General features: G+C 38.4%; 1 protein-coding gene and 2 non-coding genes across 5 annotated transcripts; all 3 read right to left on the minus strand.

Annotated features, from left to right (window-relative positions):
• Positions 1 to 1,744: 1,744 nt before the first annotated feature.
• Positions 1,745 to 19,379, minus strand: LOC113675532 (muscle, skeletal receptor tyrosine-protein kinase). 3 transcript variants are annotated; one of them, XM_089187648.1, is made up of 12 exons: positions 19,104 to 19,379; positions 17,655 to 17,787; positions 16,887 to 17,341; positions 16,425 to 16,490; positions 13,078 to 13,237; positions 10,656 to 11,107; positions 8,702 to 9,058; positions 7,105 to 7,389; positions 6,411 to 6,598; positions 4,422 to 4,601; positions 3,691 to 3,910; positions 1,745 to 3,477 (listed from the first exon to the last, which is right to left on the minus strand). In XM_089187648.1, exons 1-12 carry the CDS (start codon positions 19,177 to 19,179, stop codon positions 3,278 to 3,280), a joined length of 2,772 nt encoding a protein of 923 aa, XP_089043774.1. In that variant the 5' UTR covers positions 19,180 to 19,379; the 3' UTR covers positions 1,745 to 3,277. The 3 variants fall into 3 exon arrangements, with proteins under 3 accessions (XP_089043774.1, XP_089043782.1, XP_089043786.1); XM_089187656.1 differs by lacking the exon at positions 16,425 to 16,490 and having other exon boundaries at positions 19,104 to 19,352; XM_089187660.1 differs by lacking the exons at positions 16,425 to 16,490; positions 16,887 to 17,341; positions 17,655 to 17,787; positions 19,104 to 19,379 and adding an exon at positions 15,124 to 15,631.
• Trnar-ucu (transfer RNA arginine (anticodon UCU)) lies at positions 7,579 to 7,652 on the minus strand. Its single transcript has one exon. It is a non-coding gene; the product is annotated as a tRNA-Arg (tRNA).
• Positions 11,876 to 11,949, minus strand: Trnar-ucu (transfer RNA arginine (anticodon UCU)). The gene has a single exon. It is a non-coding gene; the product is annotated as a tRNA-Arg (tRNA).
• Positions 19,380 to 20,603: the final 1,224 nt, after the last annotated feature.

A 20,603-nucleotide genomic window follows, 5' to 3' on the forward strand; every position in this document is an offset into this window, starting at 1 on the left:
TACTTTCCACCCGCAAAAAAGAAAAAATATGTACCCACCACTGGTATTTTAAATGAGGCTTCTTCGCTTTGTCTGGTTCAAGATTGCCTTTTAATCGGAAAGACACCACTCCACTTCGGCAAAAATTCGCTAAAATGCGTTCTTAATGTCAAAAACTGAGAAGTTAAAATTACGTTTACTGGAAAAAGGAACCGGCAGGAAAAAAGAGTACTTTTTGCCAACTGCATCTGGTCGTTTCGCAAGCTAGTGATGATATTTTTAATTTACTATGAAAAACATATTTTTGGTTATTTTTCTACAACATACCTCTAAGAATTATACGCAAAGTGAGTCAAATCACAGTTCATTTTTTTTTCCGTTAACGTGATACCTCACTTCATTCATAACCTCTCTACAATGGCCAGAACATGCAAGTCACTGACTGTCGAACGTTGTAACAAAATTCGCTGAGCCGCCCACATAAGCCGACAATCCACTCTTCCACAGTCGCCTATTCCCCTTTGCCTTTGAGGCGACCTTTTTAGAGAGACTTGACTAGATCTGTCAGTAATAGGCGCGTAACTGACATTCTTTAAATTGAAACACGTATCGATTTAGCAGCTATCAAATCACTTTGATTACTTCAGGTAGCCCTTGGCTATCGAAAGGTTAATTTACTTGAAGTATTTTTCTAGTAAACTAATGTGTAACGTTACAGCTTACCTTGTTTGCTGTCAACGACCCCAAGCTTATCAAAGAATCGACCACAAAGTAAGACTACACACGGAAATAAAATGTGAAACATGATCGACAACATCTCCAGCTATGGCGAGGTCTCAAACATTAATTTATTAGTCTCACTTCTTTTCCACTTTCCAGCGAAACTGAATTTGTTAATAATGATGTTTTCAGAAATGATCACTGTAGAGGCTGTGAATGGGGCAAGGTCAGTATTTCGCTTTCCCGTTAAATATGCATATAATGAACACACTGTTCATGCCACCACGCCGTTCTCGAAGTCTCTTTACATACAGTCCAACCTGTATTAACGCTTTAAACCCCACGAGTGATTTGTAAATATTTTCTTCTGTTACTATCACCCCTAAAACAAATATCCAGGTCATAAGAATAAAGGGCATGATCACCAACTAAAGAAGCTCTTGATTGTTAGACAAATTCTCTTTGTCAGCACCTTAGGAAATGCACAGAGAACAATACGGAGAAAATATATACTGATGTTAGGGTGTAAAGGATTAAGTGATCACCCACGGGGCATGGTGGGCTGACCACTTCCACTGGGATGACCACATACAGGTTCCAAAGAATAGGGGCCAAACGCGATCTAAACCCGGCGACATTTCGTCTTAACGGTCCTTAGAATAAAGATAATGCACAATGCGTTAAAGATATTTGAACGCAAAGGGCTGACATTGATTTAGAAGATAAATATGGAATAAATTTGACTTAGCTTTTTTTTTTTTTTCCAGTGTTCCACTTTAACTGACTGTTCAATTCAGGGGGAAGGCAATATAAACAGGCCTTCGGGACTCAGTAAGGGGTGACGACGATAGCCTTATAGAGGTGAAACTTACAGTAATTTAGGGGAGAAAATATTGGGACTTTAATAACCGACAGGGTGACCGCCTAATACGGTGCTCACTGCAGGTTCGTCTGTATGTACATTCCGCCTACACCTGCTGGATATCTAATGTGAGTGTGGCTGCCACTCGCCCCGTTTCGGAAATAAAAAGGTAATCAATCGCACTTCCTAAATAATGTTTCTATTCAATACTTCTGACAATACAATTACTATACTAACATACAAAAATGTTTTACACTTGCCTTATTTTTGAGATCTAATACATATTTCAACTATCACAGAACAAGATTTGACAACTGTGTAGGTTTGAATAAAATATTCCAAAAGAATTACTTAGTTAATAGTGATACGCTAACGTTTTTAGGTATATTAATAGAGTCGTTGGTCAGTTCGATTTCATGTCTCTAAAACTACGTCCTGATAGAGAATATAAAGTGTTTAAATGCCTTCTTTAAATTCTCCATCTATTAGCTTCCTTTCTGACCTTCATCAAGTTATAGGAAATAACAGAAATTCAAAAAAGACCGCACTAAATGATTACATGGATCGAATTTTGATCACGAGCCTAGTGCAAAAATTTTATGAAAGAACAAAATCTAAAGTTTTACTTGTGTATGATATTACCTTAGGCCTCATAATACACTGTTACAATTTGTGTAGTGGTCAATAGGGGTTTTTGTCCAATATTTTTGGTCAAAATTTGTAATTTAAATGTTAAAACAAGGTATCTCTCAGGTCCATGCTAAGTGAGCTCACTTACTAGGATTTAACTGCCATGGAAACGCATCGTTTCTGTATGCAGTTAACAATGTATTAGGTCCAAACAACACGAAACATCAGAAGTATCTATTCATAATGACTATAATTAATAAGAGAAAGAAGAAAAACTTCACAAAGTTTGCGAATGTTTTGACAGAGAAACGATTCTGTCGCACTGTAATTCGAGATTTTGGTATCAAATAAAAAAAAAAACTATTAAGGGTGGCTGGAGTTGAATTTAATTTCAAGGTAAATATATGAAATTAAGAGGCAATCAATTCCTCGATATGAATTTTAAGTCGATTAAGGCAAAACAGGTAGAATTTTTTACGTCTGTTGATTTTGCAAGATTATAAATATTTTTTTGGAAATTATTTATTACCACGTGAGCGTTGCTGACTGATAAATCCATCAAGCATGAGAAAAGCCGCATTAAAACGAGCAAATTCTGTTTGCCAATGCACTTGTCAAGCTGGAAAAAAATACCCTTGTCCTCAGCGTTGAACAAGCTTATTGAAGTAGGATTAAATTTCTCTGAAGTCCTCTCCATTTTCCTTGTCAAGTTATCTACACTGACAAATTGCGTCTTTGAAAAGTTTCTCCTTGACAAGAAATTGCCATGAAAAATTTTTCAACGAAGTATTGGTTCAGCAAAGGCAATTTTTGCAGGTGCAGATGCGGCTGAAGAGAGGTCTAGAAGGCCCCACGGAATCTCATAATTTCAGTCACCAAAACATCACTAAATATGGGTAGATATGACATACAAGATACAACATATTGCAAAAATGATGTCACGGTAAACTGCGTCGAGTTTTATAATTCCTAAAGCAACTAGTCAAAAAATCTAACAACGTAGTCTACATGCCTAGTGTGAATTCATGTAGGGTCCATTTGATAGTGGTATAACGACGAGATTGTTCTAATGTGGTGGTAAACAAATCAAACTGGAACATCTTTCGGAGCTTCTTTTTCCTCGTCGTCGTTGTCGTCGTCGTCGTCGTCGTCGTCGTTATCGGCAGTGCTCATTCGAATATCTTCGTTTGATCTCGGTACGTCGTAATCTGACTCTAGCGTTATCGCACGCGGGATATCGTAATCACTTGAGGCAGAATTTGTGGGGATGTCGTAGTTTCCAGTGTCTGAAATTAGGACAACGATAAGGTAAGTGTATCTGTTTGCGCGTAATTTAAGGAGGCGCAACTTCCACTAAAGGTAGAAGAATGTTACAATAATAGTTAAATAACTTAAAGACACACATGGCTCACGACTCCAAGTGCTTAAATCCGGTTTTTGCGGCGACAGCAGTGTCCTATTCCTCCCCCCCCCCCCCAATTACTTGAATTGCAATATACCTGATGACAAGATCTCGTCGCCTTCTTTTGCTTCCTCCCTTTGCTCGAGTTCTTCCTCAGATTCTGAAGCGGGAGGCATGTCATAAGCGTGGTAAGGGTCTTTTAGACGCATGCCTATAGATGTAAATTCCAAACGCTTCTCTGGTTCTTTTTTCCAACAATCTTTCATTATAGCGTATACGAAGTCCGGACAGTTGTCTGGTTTCCCTAAATGAATACCCTGTTCGAAGGAACAAGTTAGTAACTAAATCAGTTAGTGGATAGCGAGCTGAACAAACGGAAACGGACGGTCGAACACACGAACAGATTGACAAACGGATAGGAAGGCAGATAGATAAGCTGACGGACAGACAGATGAACGACCGGACGGACACGTAGACGGACAGATAGACCTGCAGAATGGAAAGACAGACTGAGTGAGATAGACAGACAGGACAGACAGACGGATAAAAAGACTTACAGATAGACAAAGATTCATAAAAGAGGTAAATGTAAGTCCGTTGGTTGAATGGTTGGGTCAGTTACAAGAGTGATAGATAGTGTGGAGGTCATCGGAAGCAGCAACACCAAAAAAGTGACAATTTCAAATGAAAAAAAACTTTACGGTATTCCTCTACATTCCAAAAGGAACTAGCGGGACGCCCTTACCTCATGGTTTACAATAATCTGTTTAAAAAAAATGCCGCAAATTCTCATAAAAATGAAAGGTTTTTTTTCGATGAGTACAATACCTTTTGAATAAATTCCATCACTTCTTTATTGGTATAACCATAATACGGCTGAAGACCAAACGTGAAAATCTCCCAGAGTACCACGCCATATGCGTATACGTCCGACTGGAGACTAAACTTGCCGTACAGAAAAGCTTCAGGAGCCAACCAGCGGATGGGCAACAATGTTTCTTTACTCATCTGAAAGTATGCAAAGATTAAAAAACTATCTTAGACATGAGACTTATGAAATATTTTGAAGGACTTCACGAAGAGTTTGGACTAATTCTAACAAATATTTCCGTCAATTTCCCATGCATTCAGAATCAAACATGTTTACATTTCTTCCAACACGCCACATTTTATGTTGTTTCCCACCCTTGCGCCAAGTTAAAAACATATCTCCTTATTTTTTCTGTTGTTTCTTTCCTCGTCCGGACTAGTTCCTGTTCCCTGCTTGGCTTTACGTATCAAGAAAAGTGGATTAACTCAGATTACAGCAGGCTTTGTTAAATGATTAACAATAACCGTATAAGGCCACTTTGGAACCATGGCGGAAACAGCTTCAAAACACACGCGGGATTTTCAAAATTTCCGATTATCATACGAGCGCCAGATTTAAACCATCCGCAAAACTGACGATAAGACATATCCTCCCCGTGGGGGGTGATTCTGGTAGATTTTTTAGGAAGCTAATAGTCATGGTGGGTTGAATGGTTGGGCGACTGTTGCTTTCGTACCTGAAGTAAAGAGATGTCACAGTTCTTTCCTTTATATTGCTTAACACAGGCGAAAGATACATTTAATTAGAAGCTCACTATGCGATGCAAAGGCAATGAGAGCATGTGTAACCTGGTATTAACGTCCAAAGCCTCCCGTGCCGTTGAATCATGTAGAATATTATCGTCATTTGATCGATTGTTTAATGTGGGTGTATTTGAATTTCGCACTGCGTGAATAAGATGTTGTTCCTAATGTGCACAAAAAGGTTCATATTCTCCTTCCTCTATAGTGCGATTTAAATCTGGTAATGATGTGTGTTTGAAACACATATTTCATATTTTGGTTTGTCTGTGTGTCGGTCACTGCCAGCTAATAACTGGCTCAGTGCTGTTTGTTCCAACAGATCATGGTAATTAACTCATTCTTAACTTGTTTTACAGCATTTAAAATAAATGAAATAGAAATAGATGAACGTATGTTTTTTGTAACTATTTTAATACTGAGTTTCAGGTTCTAATGAAGGGCCTCGCTCATAATTCCTTTGAAATTTTCGACAATAGAAGTATTCGGTAAACGTGTTTACATCCTTTTGCCACCCAGTTTAGATCTTAACCCATTACATCCTAACATGCATGTTCTTCAAATTGTTCACCATAAATTTCTATTGTGCCGACAAGGATGGTCTCTTTAACGATAAAGAGCATCTTTAGTAAGTGATCATTTCCTTCGTCCTCCTGACCTGCATGTGTTACCTCAATGTGTGATATTATAAGGAGAAATTAGATGCTAGTGACTCGTACAGATCAAAGGATAAATACTACGTTTATTCCTTAGGGATGTTTAAAATGTGCAATTTGACAAACACCTCTGGTCAAAGAAAAACAAAGGTAAAACAATGGTATCCTCGTGAATGAATCATCACACGATCTGGATTGGGTATTAACGCGGATGTAAACGCTTTGGCTGAAACCGTCTAACAACTCTAACTTTCTCTATTTCTTTACCGAGCTCAAATCTAAACAGCTTTCTTATTCTATATATGAAATATGACGCTAACGACATTGCTGATCCTCTGATCCTGCGGGACGCGTGTCATATATAAACTTCGTAATGTGCCTTGCTCAATATAGAGTCTCCGTGGCTCAGTGGTAGAGCATAGAAGTACGGAATCCGAAGGTGTGAGGCTCGATTCGTCATGGGGACTCAGAATTTTTTGCTGGTCCTACGCTCTTGACAAGATGAGAAAACATCTCTCTCTCTACAAGAAAACTCGTTTGTTTAGCATACCTTATAGTAATCTGTAGTATAAATATCACGTGACATTCCAAAATCTCCAATCTTCACAACGAAGTCATCTCCAACTAAACAGTTCCTAGTCGCCAAGTCCCTATGAACAAATCTCATCTCGGCTAAATAATGCATGCCAGCAGCGATCTGGGTTGCGGCAGACACAAGGGATTCTTGAGAGAGATAAACTGACGAAAAAGAAGACAAGAAGGCACAGTTAAGTTGAAGATCTACCGTTTGCAAGTTCTTAAGTTTTTTCGCCGGTTTTGAGTTGTTGCAACTATGTGTGCATCAAAAGTATACCAGGCAGTTTGATCACCTATTAGATTACAATTACATCACGGGCAATAAGAGTTAGTGCGAAAACCGGAAATTTGATTGCCTGAATCTCGAAATTAATACCGGTATAGACAAAGATTTCCATCGCAGTGAAGTCACTAGACTCGAGCAAAACTAGTTTTGATGTGTGTCTCGCTGGCGAAAATCGCAAATGTATTGTCCCATTGATTTAGCGCAACGTGAACGCAGCATGTCGAGTTACTAAAACGCAAATTACCGAGCGTTTGAAGTTGGCATTAAATCATATATATCGCGTTAGAGTTGTGGTACACTTGCATTCTTAAACAGCAACAACTCTACGCAAGATAAGGTAATCTTGCTCCATTCTCTCGACTTGGTCCATGGAAAAACCTACCTTTCCCTTTCTCGCTGGATTCAAGCGATGTTTCCGCTGGTAGTGCATTCCTCAAATATTGATTCAAATCCCCGCCACTCATGAACTCAAACAGCATTCCATAGGGTTCCTCCTCGGTTGACACAGCTAGAAGCTGAACAATATTTGGGTGTGAAAGAATGGACATCAGAGTTACTTCTCGGTAAAACTCTTCTTTCTGTTCCTTGGACGCTTCGTCCTTCAGCGCCTTCACCGCCACAGGAATAACCTTTTTGGGTTGTTTATCATTCAGACCCGAAGCGCGACCTAAAATGTAAATGGAGAGTCGACATGAATCTCTATATGCCTAAGTTAGGAAAGGAATTTGCCTCTAAAGAGTTAAGTAAAGGTGATGACATGAACAATTCCTAAATGTGTGATTATATTCACTTCGAGTTGATTCGAAACACCCAAGTAAGAAATAATAGTCATACATTATGCCAAAAGAAAAAAATCCACCCCCGGTGGGACTCGAACCCACAACCTTTGAATTAGAAGTCCAACACGCTAGTCCATTGCGCCACGGGGGCTTCAGATACCAATATCCTTCATTCTATTAAATCTATTTCATCGTGTTTTTCTTCGAAACAAAAATACTCCTCGCTGCTTTGATTTTCTACAACAATTGTTGATTGCCGTGACGTAAACATCAGGTTGATTTAATGTACCTGTTAACATGTGGCAATGAATTGTAAAAAGACAGAAATGCTTCTTTATTAATACGACTCTACATACAAGGATATTATTTCTTCCCTTTGGGCAATTGAGATAGTTTTATTTGCTCATTTTGCTTAACTTGACCATTACGAGATGCTAAGATTCATTTCGAGGCAGAATCACGAGTGTGGTTTTTATTGAAGAGTTTTGCACAAAGTGAGATTAAACCCTTCCTATCTTCTCACATCGTTCTTAAAAAATTGTTCTTACGAATTGTATGACTATCTTCCATTTTTCCCTTTTTTTATTTTTAGTTTTGTTCTTTATCTTCATTCTGTTAATTTTTACTTCATCGTGTTTCTCTTCGAAACAAAACTATTCCTCATTGCTTTGTTTTTCTTTTTGTTTTTGGTTGTTGTACCTTAAACATATTTTGTGCTTTGTCTCTTTCTGCTGTCTTGATGTCATGATTTGAAAACCAGATGTGATCCTAAACGGCATATTGAGTCATACTACATCTTCGATTTGAGTATTTTAATGTTCTGTGACATATCCTGTCCCCGCCTCCTTAAGTTCAGGACCATACCTCACGTCCCCCGTAATATCTGCACAACCTATCAATTTGTTTCCACCAAATATTCAAGGAATAAAACTGATATGCGAGTGAACCTGCATCATGAAATTGCGGTTTTAAGGTACAATACTCTTAAAAAATTTTGAGGAAAAAACTTGAAGGGACTGGGGATATACGCCTCATTCTCACCTCCAGCTCCTCACTCTCGTTACACATTCAACGGGCTAAAAATAACTAATGAATTGATTCCAGTTCTTAAGAAGAGGGTATGTGGAAGACATGCGCAAAGAGTTACACAGAGCCAAAGGATGAAATAAACTTGTAGAATTTTAATTAGGTAGAGAGTACCTTGAAAAACTTTTCCAAAGAAACCTTCTCCCAAATCTTTCACGTACTGTACATGGTCCAAATTGTATTGCCTCAGTTTTTTCGGGTCATAAAGTCCTAACAAGCGCGAGTCCAGGCTCTTCAGGGACTCCGCTCGTAACCTGTCCCTCATGGTGATGGAACCTTTGTGGGATAGCGCATGCCCATTATCCACAGCGTCCCTCATTTTCTGACGTCTTCGAAGAAGAACGACCACGATGACACATAGCAAAATAATGCAAAGGCCAAATATGACAATTGGAAGGATAATTACCAGTTTACTACCAGGCTGTGGGGTTGGTTTCTCAGTGTTTGCACCAATCGTGGTCTCCGTGTAATCTGAGGAGAAGAAAAACACAGATTAGGCCGACTTATTGGATCGGTTGAAACGAAAATTGTTTGCAATGAAATAATTGTACTGTAGCAGACTAACATCTGTATCTGTAAATTAACATCATGATGTACGAGAAGACGCTGTTCTATCGTACCTATCGTTCCTCCTTTGGGAGGGGGGGGGTTAACTTCTATGGTTGAATATTAGTTTAAAAGTACTTGCTCTGAGCAAATCAAAATGACTTACTATAAACATTTTTAAATAACTGCCAGACTCTGCTCTCTCTGCATGGTTAAAATATCACTATATATTACTCCGGAAAAATCACACAAAGCTGAAACATCAATGATGGTATTTCATAAAAGCGAAAAAACTGCAATTTAATTTCTGAAGATTCAGTGCGAGGAGTCCCCGCGGGAAAGTATAAGGCCCTGAGGCGAGAGGTCTGCTAGGGATCTGGCACTGATAATAAGGCTTTTTATTAGTGCCAGGTCCCTAACGTTTTTCAAATCTTTCCACGGGCGGCAGCCCTATTAACGAGTTCTTGCTCACAGGCTGTGGATTCAGTTTAACAAATTGACCACAATTTTCCTTTGTCTACAACCCTATTCATCATAGAAGAGAATTCAACAATGTTCACAACTAAAGTGAAACCACGAGGGGCAATCGAGTTGTTTCACTGCACAGTTTTGAGTATTGTTGACGTCATTTCTATGACTAACAAGGTTATAGACAATGGAAAATTGTGATCAATTTGTTTTTTACAATAACACTGAAATTTTTGTGCCAGCTGAATACGCCAAAGTTTTCGAAAAATTACGCGCGCGTGACATGATCGATCCTTACTTTGTTGTTTGTTTTGACTTGAGTTATGTAATAACTTGTACAGTGAAATACCAGTAAGAAATGGATGGCAATATACTCTGTAGCCCTGAATAGGTTTTTTATTGCCCACTTAGTTTAAAAATTTTGCGCCGTTTGCTACGGTATCGGCAAGTATTTCTACGAGGTTTTCCATCTATCAACTTTGCGAACAGAACTCTGAAGATTTTCCCCCGCTTTTTCTTCCATCTCGACAAGTTCTTCTTCAGACTTTTTTCTAAGTATATCATCCTAAAATCCGGAAGTTTCTTACCGTCAATATCTGAGAAAATTTCAATTACTTTTACGAGATAAGTGTTTTCTCCGACATGGCGAGGATTGCCGAGCGTTGCGTTACATGCACGTCATTTTTATCGCGTATAACCTTATTTACATAATTCTCGACCAATGAGCTTGCGAGAATTTCTACAGTTATAGAAAATATGTAATAACCACTTGCTATGGTTGAACAATATTCTAAATCTTAAGAACCACTTTACTTCTGCTTGACTTTCACGAAATATTTTCTTTTGCTCTCTAAAAACACCGCTATCAATGGATTACTACGGCAATAAACCGATATGAATTTTTAGTTAAGCATTACAGTGGGCGCTGAAAAAGCCATAGGGAATTTATAAGGCTGCGAGATTCTGCCAAATTGCCATATATTTCCTTGTGCAAAACAAGGAGAAGTTGATGTCACACCAAAAGTTTCTTATTACTTAATAAATGTTCACTTACTGAAAAAGCCTGTCTTGATACAGGTCTTTCCTGGTTTGTTTTCAAAATATCCTTCCTTATGGTGCCCGGAACAGTTCGGTAGACTTGTATGTATAAAATCAATCTTTTCCGCCGCCACATGCAACGTCACGGCACCAATCACTTGATTCAGGGGGGCGCTACATTCCTTGAAAATGGCCGCACAGTCCTCCCTACAGTACTCTTTGTCTGTGCCATCCGAGTAACATGGAGGCACAGTATAATGACAAAGCATATTTATTAAGATGTATCTGCACTTTTCGTCGTCCTTCACAAGCGTGTTGATTATTTGTATACCCTTAAAAAGGAAGTCTTCGGTGGCTGGCAAGCCGAATTTGTTGTCAAAGAAACGGTCACTGTTGCGGTAAGTTGGGAGGGTCGAGTTGAATGACACTTGGCAAACTTTTCCTCGATAAGGCATGCAGGATCCTCCTCTAAACAAAGAAAAAATAGAAATAGGTTAGTACTGAACTTCCTATATCTTGATCAAACCGCTATTTTTACTTCTTATCAACCGAGTACTGTAAGTTATGGACCGTATTTTTTTTTGTCTGCTCGAATTTATGGCCCAGGTTCGAAGTGCGCGGGCCTTAAATCCGAACGGAAAAGAATGGGTCCAAATGGAGGGATAGAATTTCAATGTACACTCAATTTGGAATTCAGCGGGCCGTTCTGTGAAACATGGTCAGCCAATCATTGGGGAAATACAAAGATACAGAAACAAGTGTTAATGACCTCGTAGTCAGTTCTTTGCAATATTGCTTTGATCGGCCCGCTAAGGGACAAATAATTGACATACACCACTCACAGCTGTTGGTAACCCAACCAATCCCAGCGGAGTATAATACTTTATGAAGTAATGCGTGGAAAGTCAAAGTCATCGGAGTAAGAAGACCATGAATATGCGCTCAAAAGGATTTCATCGCAGCCACTATATCTTGAGAACAACAAAATTCCTTCATGAACATGGAATTTCGTTGTCTAAACAGAGGCCATCAACAGGCCAATGGCAACGTATCCAACCAGCACGCGTAAGACTATTTAGCATATTTTTGGTATACAAGTCGCAGGATTTCCCCTCTAAAATACCACTAGGTGAGTCAAGGAAAGAAATTTTTGCTCAAAAAAGTTGGAAAAATTGGCTAACTCGAAATTCTAAATATGTTATAACACTTACTTCCAAGGAAAAATAAAAGGTAATCCACCCCCGGTGGGACTCGAACCCACAACCTTTGAATTAGAAGTCCAACACGCTAGTCCATTGCGCCACGGGGGCTTCAGATATGAAACTTTGTCATTCTATTATCCTCATTTCATCGTGCTTTTCTTCGAAACAAAAATATTCCTGACTGTTTTCATTTTCTACACCAGTTGTTCATCGATATGACGTAAATATCTGAGTGCATTTAATGTACCTGTTAACATGTGACAATAAATGTTTTTTAAAAAAGAAATGCTTCACCATCAATATGACTCTTCGTGCAATAACTTTTCTTCTTCCCTTTGGGCAGTTGAAATGTAATTTCACTTGCCAATTTGCGTAACTTGACACTGAATTGCGAGATCGTGTATCAACTGTGCTAAGATTCATTTTGGGGTAGAATCATACGCGTGGTTGGTTTTGAACAGTTTTGCACAAAATGAGACCAAACTCTTCCAGCTTCTTCATGTCGGAAACAGGATAATTAGTATTGATTTAAGCTAAAGTTGTAATGATTGTGGAATATCTGGCCGGAAATCAAGCGTACGTTCTGTCTGCTCTAATGAATAAGTTTGTTTATCTTTTGTCTGAAAGATTTTCATAGCCAATCAGCTTACGTTTGATCAAGGCGTGTCCATAAGATAAAGGAACAATTGATTGGAGCTTTTTAGTCAGTCTGAGATATAATTTTTTGTGTATGCGAAAGGATCTAAAAAAATCAAAATCTGGAAGAGAAAAGCGACAGTGTGGGTTCCTTACTAATATTCCCTACCCTCACACCGATTTAAAAAATATATTTTTGCGAATTGTGTAACTATCTCCACTTTTTTTTTAAATTGAGTTTGGTTATTTTTGTCTTTGTTTTGTTTTCGTTTCTTTTCTTGTTTCGTCTTGAATTAAGCCTTTACACCCCAACATCAGTGTGCATATTCTCCATACTGTTCTCTACATATTTCCTACGTTGCTCACAAGGAGAATGTGTTTGACAATCAAGAACTTCTTAAGTTGGTGATCATTTCTTTAATTCTTATCACCTTTATGTGGGATTCAGTGAGTAATACTGTGAGGGGAAGTCAGAGGTTGGTCTTTGTTAAAGATGAAAAGGTAGAAAGGGAACAGGACAATTTTACTAATTTCATTCCTTTCATTATGGTACGTTTCTACTGTCTCTTCTTATCTAAAAATAACTTTGTTTTCTTTTACCTTCTGGTGTAACATTTCTTTGCAGAATCTGCTTCCGTATCATTCCAGCAGCATCCAAGAAAAAGACACGTGGTCATGTTTGTATTTTCTGGTACTAGGCACCCCACTTTCTCATTCGGAGTGATATCTTTACACTCTACCCGTGGCGGCGGAATCGTCCCTGAAAACAAAAGAGAATGACACAGGTTCTTCAACATTTCCAGTAAATGGCAGCAAGAACGGGAAATGCTCGCGATATTTTTGGCGCGCGAATTCGCCAACAGTGGCCTAAAATATTCACCTACTCGTTGATAGAAACGTTTTTTGGTGCTGCTGTAAAAAGAAACAGGGCTTAATGCTGAAAATGTACTTTCCACCCCCACAAAAAAAATATGTACCCACCACTTGTATTTCAAATAGGGCTTCTTCGCTTTGTCTGGTTCAGGATTGCCTTTTAATCGGAAAGACACCTCTCCACTTCGGCAAAAATTCGCTAAAACGCGTTCTCAATGTCAAAAACTGAGAAGTTAAAATTACGTTTACTTGAAACAGCAGCCGGCAGAAAAAAAGGGTACTTTTTGCCAACTGCATCCGGTCGTTTCTCAAGCTAGTGATGATATTTTTAATTTATTATGAAAAATATATTTTTGGTTATTTTTCTACAATGTACTTCTAAGAATTATACGAAAAGTGAGTCAAATCACAGATCATTTTTTTTCCGTTAACGTGATACCTCACTTCATTCATAACCTCTCTACAATGGCCAGAACATGCAAGTCACTGACTGACGAACGGTGTAGCAAAATTCGCCGAGCCGCCCACATAAGCCGACAATCCATATTTTTGCCACCCCTCCACAGTCGCCTCTTTCCCTTCGCCTTTGAGACGACCCATTTAGAGAGACTTGACTAGATCTGTCAGTAATAATATGAGATTTTGTCGGTGGAAATATTTTGGTTCACTTCATAAAACGTGACCTTAGCCTGAGTCTTAAAGCTCCAAAAGAAGTTGAGTTTTCATGCACGTTTCAACTTCAAAACAGCCTTGCTTGTTTTGATCTTCATTGTGTAATTCATTTAACAAAACAACGTGTCTGTTATTCTGCATAAATCAGTGTTTTATTGCCCGAGGGTCTTGTTGTTATGCAAAATAAAGTTCTGTTTGTAAAAGGAACTAAAAAGTTGTGTCGAACTTAACCAAGTGTGACGAAGTTGAGGTAACTATGCCAGTTGGGCGAAGAAGCAACGGATGATATTGTTTAAAACGCGCACAACCTTGAGGTGACTGAAAGTTTATATAAGAATTCTTGATGGGTTTCAAAATCTCGGTGTATTCCCATAGAGAAAAAATACTCATTGAGTTGGTGCCACACGATTAGTTTGTAATAGTTTTACTCGCTTACGTTATTTGATTCATATACCACTTTTTACATAGTCGATCCTGTCCATTTTACCTATGAAGCTTCAACTAATTCTTCCGTTAATTTTTTTTCTTTTCAAAGTCACTCGCGAACCCAAGTACAGTTAGGTTGTCTTACAGTTAAAAAACATGCAAGTTTCGAGTAACTTCGATTCATGTCAGTCAAGCGCGAATATCGAGCGACGCCGACAGCCTACTGTTTACAAAGCGGTCTTAGATGATCAAGTCATAAAATAGCATACATCTTCTATTTTCAAAGACAATTATCATTGAATTTTCAAGGTACCGGTCTTCTTCACTTGACCCTGATGGAATTTGAGCAAGTTGCACTCGCGGAATAATCGGTAATTGAAAGTCAGAAATTGCCTCGACCGAAACATAAAGCCACATGTTTTGTCTACTCTGTTGGACTGATATTATGTTCTATGAAGGCACAAAGAAGCATACTTTTACATTTCATATTTTCTTTAAAAAACGATTTCAAAATAACTAGTTAATAAAATTCATAGTTTAAAGCCATTGATCATTTACCGATGAAGTTAAACGAATATTGTCTCATGTTCCCAACCAATCTATCATATTTCGCTACGCAATGAAAAAGCTTTCCAGCGCAAATTACAACATATGTACAGAAAATTTAAACCTTACCTTCAGATACAGTGGTAGCGCATATGAATAAGCTCAGAACAACAAACAAAACCACTGGACTCGAAATCTTTTCCATACTGTGTGTTAATGATGATGAAAATTTGTGAAGTTGATTGTGTTACGGTTCGTGAAGTTGCGAAGTCCTATATTTTCCTTAAACGCAGTAGCGATAATTTATCCACTAAAAAGATGTGTTATTAAATTTCTACCATTTTCGTCCGATAAATTAGTAAAGCTATGTGCAAATCGTGCTCTAAAGTGGCGTGATGACTCGACGGTTCGCAGCACGGAAACGCTCGCAGGTAAATCGTTAGTGACTAACTAGAATATCAGTCAACCGGAAATAAGAGAGGAGGACTGGATGCAAGTTAAACGAAAAACTGAGACATGACAATTAATTACGTGGGAGTTACGAAACCGTTTCACGTAACTCCTGTATTTTTATCATGGTATTAATTGTGTTCCACGTTTACCTTCGTTTCTCGCCCAGAGGACGACCTCACAAATCAAAATATTAAAAAAAACGTGAGGGTTTAATGAAGGATTCGAGAGCGAGGACAAAAAAAGTATCGAAAGTATCGTTTACCAGCTGAGATTAGACAGAAATCTGTCTAATCTCGTTCTGTCTGTAACGTCATCACCTCAAGCCCGATTATGCTTCAAGTCTTCTTAGACATTAATATCACCCTGTGTAACTCAAACCAGACCCGAAATCTATTTCGTTTTTCAAACAGCATCATTTATAAATTTATATCCTGTAAGAGGTGAGTGTGTAATGGCCTCCCACATGTAGTCAGTAGTAGGCCACTAAGTAGATATGTCTCGTTATTTTCAGCCATTTAACAACTGCATTACATCACCTTCAACATGAAGGGAACTTAAACTAGGTTGGTATATGGACGGAAAAGATCGACAGAGAAATTTTGCGTGATGCATAAATGGCAAAACGCCAGAAATATCATGTTGAATTAAACCTCAAGCGATGAAGCGTAGGTTGCAGCGAATATCCAAATTGCAAATATAACATTTATTGCCTCCACGCCTTTTACATTCTTGTGCAACTTACAGTCATGATTTAAAATACTCTACATGATACGTTTCTCAAAATAGTCCACGTCCTATTTCTTGTTTGGAAATTGTTACTTCTTGATTTGGAATTGAGATCTAATGTATCATTTAAAGGGAAAAAGATAGTTCCCTTTGGACATCACGAGCGAAAATCAACGCTTAGTGAGAAATAATGACTGGAAGTGTGGGAAGTAAGTTTCAAGAATAGCACGAAATAATTCATTTGGACATACCTGCAAAAACTGGAGTGCGCCTTTTTGTAGGATGGATCGTAGGAACTTTTATTGGCTGTTTTGCATCTGAAAATGGGAAAAGTTTTACGAAAGAGAAAAAATGGTCTATACCAACAGAGCTTCGTGAGTCATTCAATGGTCACTTATGTGTCCATCAATTAATTAATTAATTTTTTCACTCTTTTATTCATTTATTTATTCATTCATTCGTTCTTTCATTCATTCATTCATTCATTCATTCATTCATTCATTCTTTCTTTCATTTATTCATTCAAGAAGCCAATGCCATTGTGGGTTAATGACAAATGCTGATGATAACATCAGCAAAGAAGTAAAAAAAAAAAACCACTCGATTTAATTTTTATTTTCTGAATACATTTTAATCGACGAAAAAAGGATTAAGCCCCTTACCCACCAGCCTTCGTCTGTCTCAAAAGTTAGAATAAGCGCTATTTTACTCACCCAAGGTAAGCTTAATACATGTCCCATTTTCTTCTTCACTTTGGTCGGTGCTGTTCACCCCAAAACAACCTGGAAATGACAGTTTGGACTTCACTCCACCCGGTATGCGATTCATGGCAGTTTCTAGTTGATCCACATAATGCCCACACTTTGAAAACAACTCTTTACAAACTCCAACACAGAGCTGTGTAACGCCGTTGTTTGCGTGACATGGTGGCATAGTGCGATGGCACAGCAAGGCAATCAACGATTCTCTGCATTCGTAATGCGTGACAGTTTTATTGATAATCGTCACTGTAGCTTTTAAAGGGTCTTCAACAAGGTTATTTTCCACGTTGTGAAGTCTTGGTAAGTGGCTCAATTGAGAGAGAGTTGTAGAGAAAGCTTTTTTGCAAACTTGGCCCTTGTAATAGGCACAGGTAATTGTGGTATTTTTGATGAGAGATATGTCGTTACTGTGAAAGGAATGGAAAATTTATTCAAGCTCAAAATAAACTGTTGAATTGACAAACATTTATCACATAATTACAGATAAATTAATGAGTGAATGAATCTGTCATTTTTGCAAAGATTGGCCACATAGTAACAATCAGTGATCGATTACTTTCATCAACCCAAGAGCTAATCAGGATAAAAACATGGACTTAACTCGTAAACTTGCTTTATCCAACAAATTTTGATTCAAATCTATAAATCAGCTGTTAGCGTATTTCACGCAGTTTCTAAAATTTGCCTTTGTCAGGATTGGGAACTGTTAATTGGTTTTACCTTTCCTTAAAACATTGCAGAGAAGGATTAAATTCGCGTTTATTCCAGCAGCAACCAAGCGTGGCACAAACTGTTTGGTTGACATGTCCACAAGACAGCCTAGCATCTACAGGGATCTGGGCACAAGTTCTCGCTAAACAGAAAAACAATACAAACAAACAAGCAATAAACATCACATCAGGGGGACAGTCAGAAAGGGGGTAGGGATGGTTGGAATTTGTCCCCCGTGAGACCTGTGGATGTTTTTATCACTTGTCTGAAACTAAAATTCTTCCAAAGACAGGATCGCATATTACTAATATTACTACTCGACTGGAAATATTCAAGATATGCTTATCCATAAGTATTTCTAAGCTTATTTAGGCCGTACTGAAAAAATATTATGTATTCAATATCTGCATCCCCCACCCCCACCCTGTAATTCTAGGATTTGCCCCTGAATATGTTCATTTTTCAGACAGTAAACACTGCAAATTGTGACTGATTTCGCACCAATTAGTAGGCCTTTCTTTTCTCCTAAGAAGAATTGTCACCAGGTTGAACTGATTTCCACCAACCTTGTAAAAATGGTGAGGTAACACGAGCTAACGGGGCGGGTTATTTAATTATTTTTTGATTCATTAATTTAATCACGTTTTATTAACTTTTTTCACACATTTACTTAGGGTGGCTTTACGATCCCCTGAATAAACAGAAATAAATAACTATATCCATGCGGCATATCACTTATTTTAATTTTCTATTTTAATATATTCGTGACTTCATTTCCACCTTTCGTGCGGCGCAAAATACACTTAATATTCTAGTGATTCCGATTTGTTTCCCCTTGGGAGATTTTCTCGAGTTTCAGCGAATTTGTAGTAAGTTAAATCGAAAGCTCCAAACTTTTAACTTCCGTCATCGGCAACATAATATTTGACTAAAACTTAATGGATTCCCACACGAGAATCCAGAGCAAAGCCAAACTGAATTGGATATATGTGAGTTCTTTTGTCAGCTAAAATGGCTAAGGAAAAGGTGCGATAAAACCGCAAAAGAGGACGCTCCTTACTGCAAGTAAATTGTACACGTAATGTGAATCAACTAGCTGTGATGCGATCGGATCCCTTTCACTCAACGACGTTAATCTGACAATGACCTATGTTTTAACCAAAATGATTTTAGACTCATGGCGCGTTACTCAACTACTGTAATATTTGGGAATGTGCAAATGTTCTACAAACATTTAAAGAGCCATTCATACCCTCCAAGGTCAGTTTGGTTAACGTTCAAAAAGGGAACCGGTAACAACAACTCACGATTAACCCAGTTCCTGCTTCTACAATTGATTACTTAAACAGTACCTTACGAAAGCAACTATCTCCCTCTACAACCGAAAAAATTTCCCCTGATGAAACGAACAAAGTGTGTCTCTAAAGCCAAAATAAAATCATAACCCAAGTAACATACCTTGAACATCACCATTCACGAAAGCAAAATGTGTTAAGACATAAACCGACAACAACAACAACACGTTCCAAAACATTGTGTTGCTAGTTGATCGACTTCAGTGTTGCATCAGTGAGAGAAAATACCGTCAGATGTCTCCAAAATGCTTAACACAGACGATTTCAAGGTTTAAGTCAACAAATGTGCGATAATGTGTTCATAAGATGTGTAAGCGCTTCTCAGAAATCGTGTCGCTCACCTCACGTAAATGATAATAATAATTAATCTGGGCGCAGCAGGAAAAACCTACTTAAATTTCAGGATGTGCGATTCTGTTAAATATAAACTCCTTGGTTTTAACCAGGGAGATCTGCTGATCAAACTTTATACTGGTTGATTTTGGAGTTGGTAATATTCTTTTACAGAAGTTTGACCATTAAGTCTAAGGAGATGATAATATTTGTAAAACTTTGTTTGTGTGATATGATAGGACCCAATGCCTTGGAGTTTTCCAGTGTTTCTAAAAACATTTTAGTTAGCAGTACTGAGAGGTGTAATGCTCTTTCTTAAACAGCGAGACACCAGAACACGTTTACTGATCTTAAAATAGAATTTTCGTAACACTTCCTAAAGTACCCAGAATTTCTCTCAAAACCAGAAACACCTTATACTCGTCTGAATCATAATCTGGTAGACCTCATAGCCGACAGAAAATGTGTGAGAGACGGGCACAGACCCCTGTACAGGCGTTTCTGGTCAGCCATCGAGAAAGCGTCTGTGACATGGGCTGAAAAATTTAGGCCATCTTTTTTTCGTACTCTTGCTTCCCTAGATGATTTTCCCATTGATGTTGCTTTTCTGTTCTGAGTGTGAGGGGAGGGGCTGAGGTGAGGCACCTTCCGCGAAGTTTTGGTGGGGGTGTGCCAACTGAGGGCTTCAGACCCTGACCCCTTTTAAAGACATGAAAAAAAAACCTTGCAGCTTATTAAGCTGAGTCACTTCGCTATGTTTAGACACGATCTAGGGAAGATAGGTCGAGAATTTGATGTCGAAGCGATCCAATAAACGTCCGGCAAAACATTAGGAGTGAAACCCCTCATCAACGCTGTTGTTTTTAGTAGTAAAATCACTTCTCGTAATGACTAACGAATCGGGAAACCACAAACGAAGATCTCCCTTTAGGCCAGCCAGTATTTACTGCCTTGAACGAGAGGCTTCTAGAGGAATCACGTGATTTTCAGGGGAAAAAGAGAGGATCAGTCGTTGCTCAGAGAGTGTTAAAGAGGAGACCGCTGAAAACCGACTGGTAATTAGTGGGGTCATTTGAATATTGCATACTGCAGAGGGGGATTGGGGGGATTAGGGGGATTAGGGGGATTAGGGGGATTAGTCAGGGGAATTAGGTGAGTGTTATCATGACTTCCCCCCCCCAAACCGTGAAAAGAAGGAAGTTAACGAGCGAACTCACGTCGTCACAAAGATAGTAAACTCCAAAACACATTATCACAAAATTATCCAAAA

The sequence above is a fragment of the Pocillopora damicornis genome, chromosome 1 (genome assembly GCF_964200805.1).
Source record: "Pocillopora damicornis chromosome 1, jaPocDami1.2, whole genome shotgun sequence".
In the NCBI taxonomy this organism is placed as follows: Eukaryota; Metazoa; Cnidaria; class Anthozoa; order Scleractinia; family Pocilloporidae; genus Pocillopora; species Pocillopora damicornis.

Excerpts from the sequence above, each read along its gene's own strand:
- LOC113675532 (XM_089187648.1), bottom strand. The coding sequence starts at position 19,179 with ATGTTTTGGAACGTGTTGTTGTTGTTGTCGGTTTATGTCTTAACACAT. Across the intron at positions 11,108-13,077 it reads AAGAAATGTTACACCAGAAG|AGGAGGATCCTGCATGCCTT; the intron begins GTAAAAGAAAAC and ends TTCTTTGTTTAG. Across the intron at positions 6,599-7,104 it reads ATCCAGCGAGAAAGGGAAAG|TTTATCTCTCTCAAGAATCC; the intron begins GTAGGTTTTTCC and ends CTTTTTCGTCAG.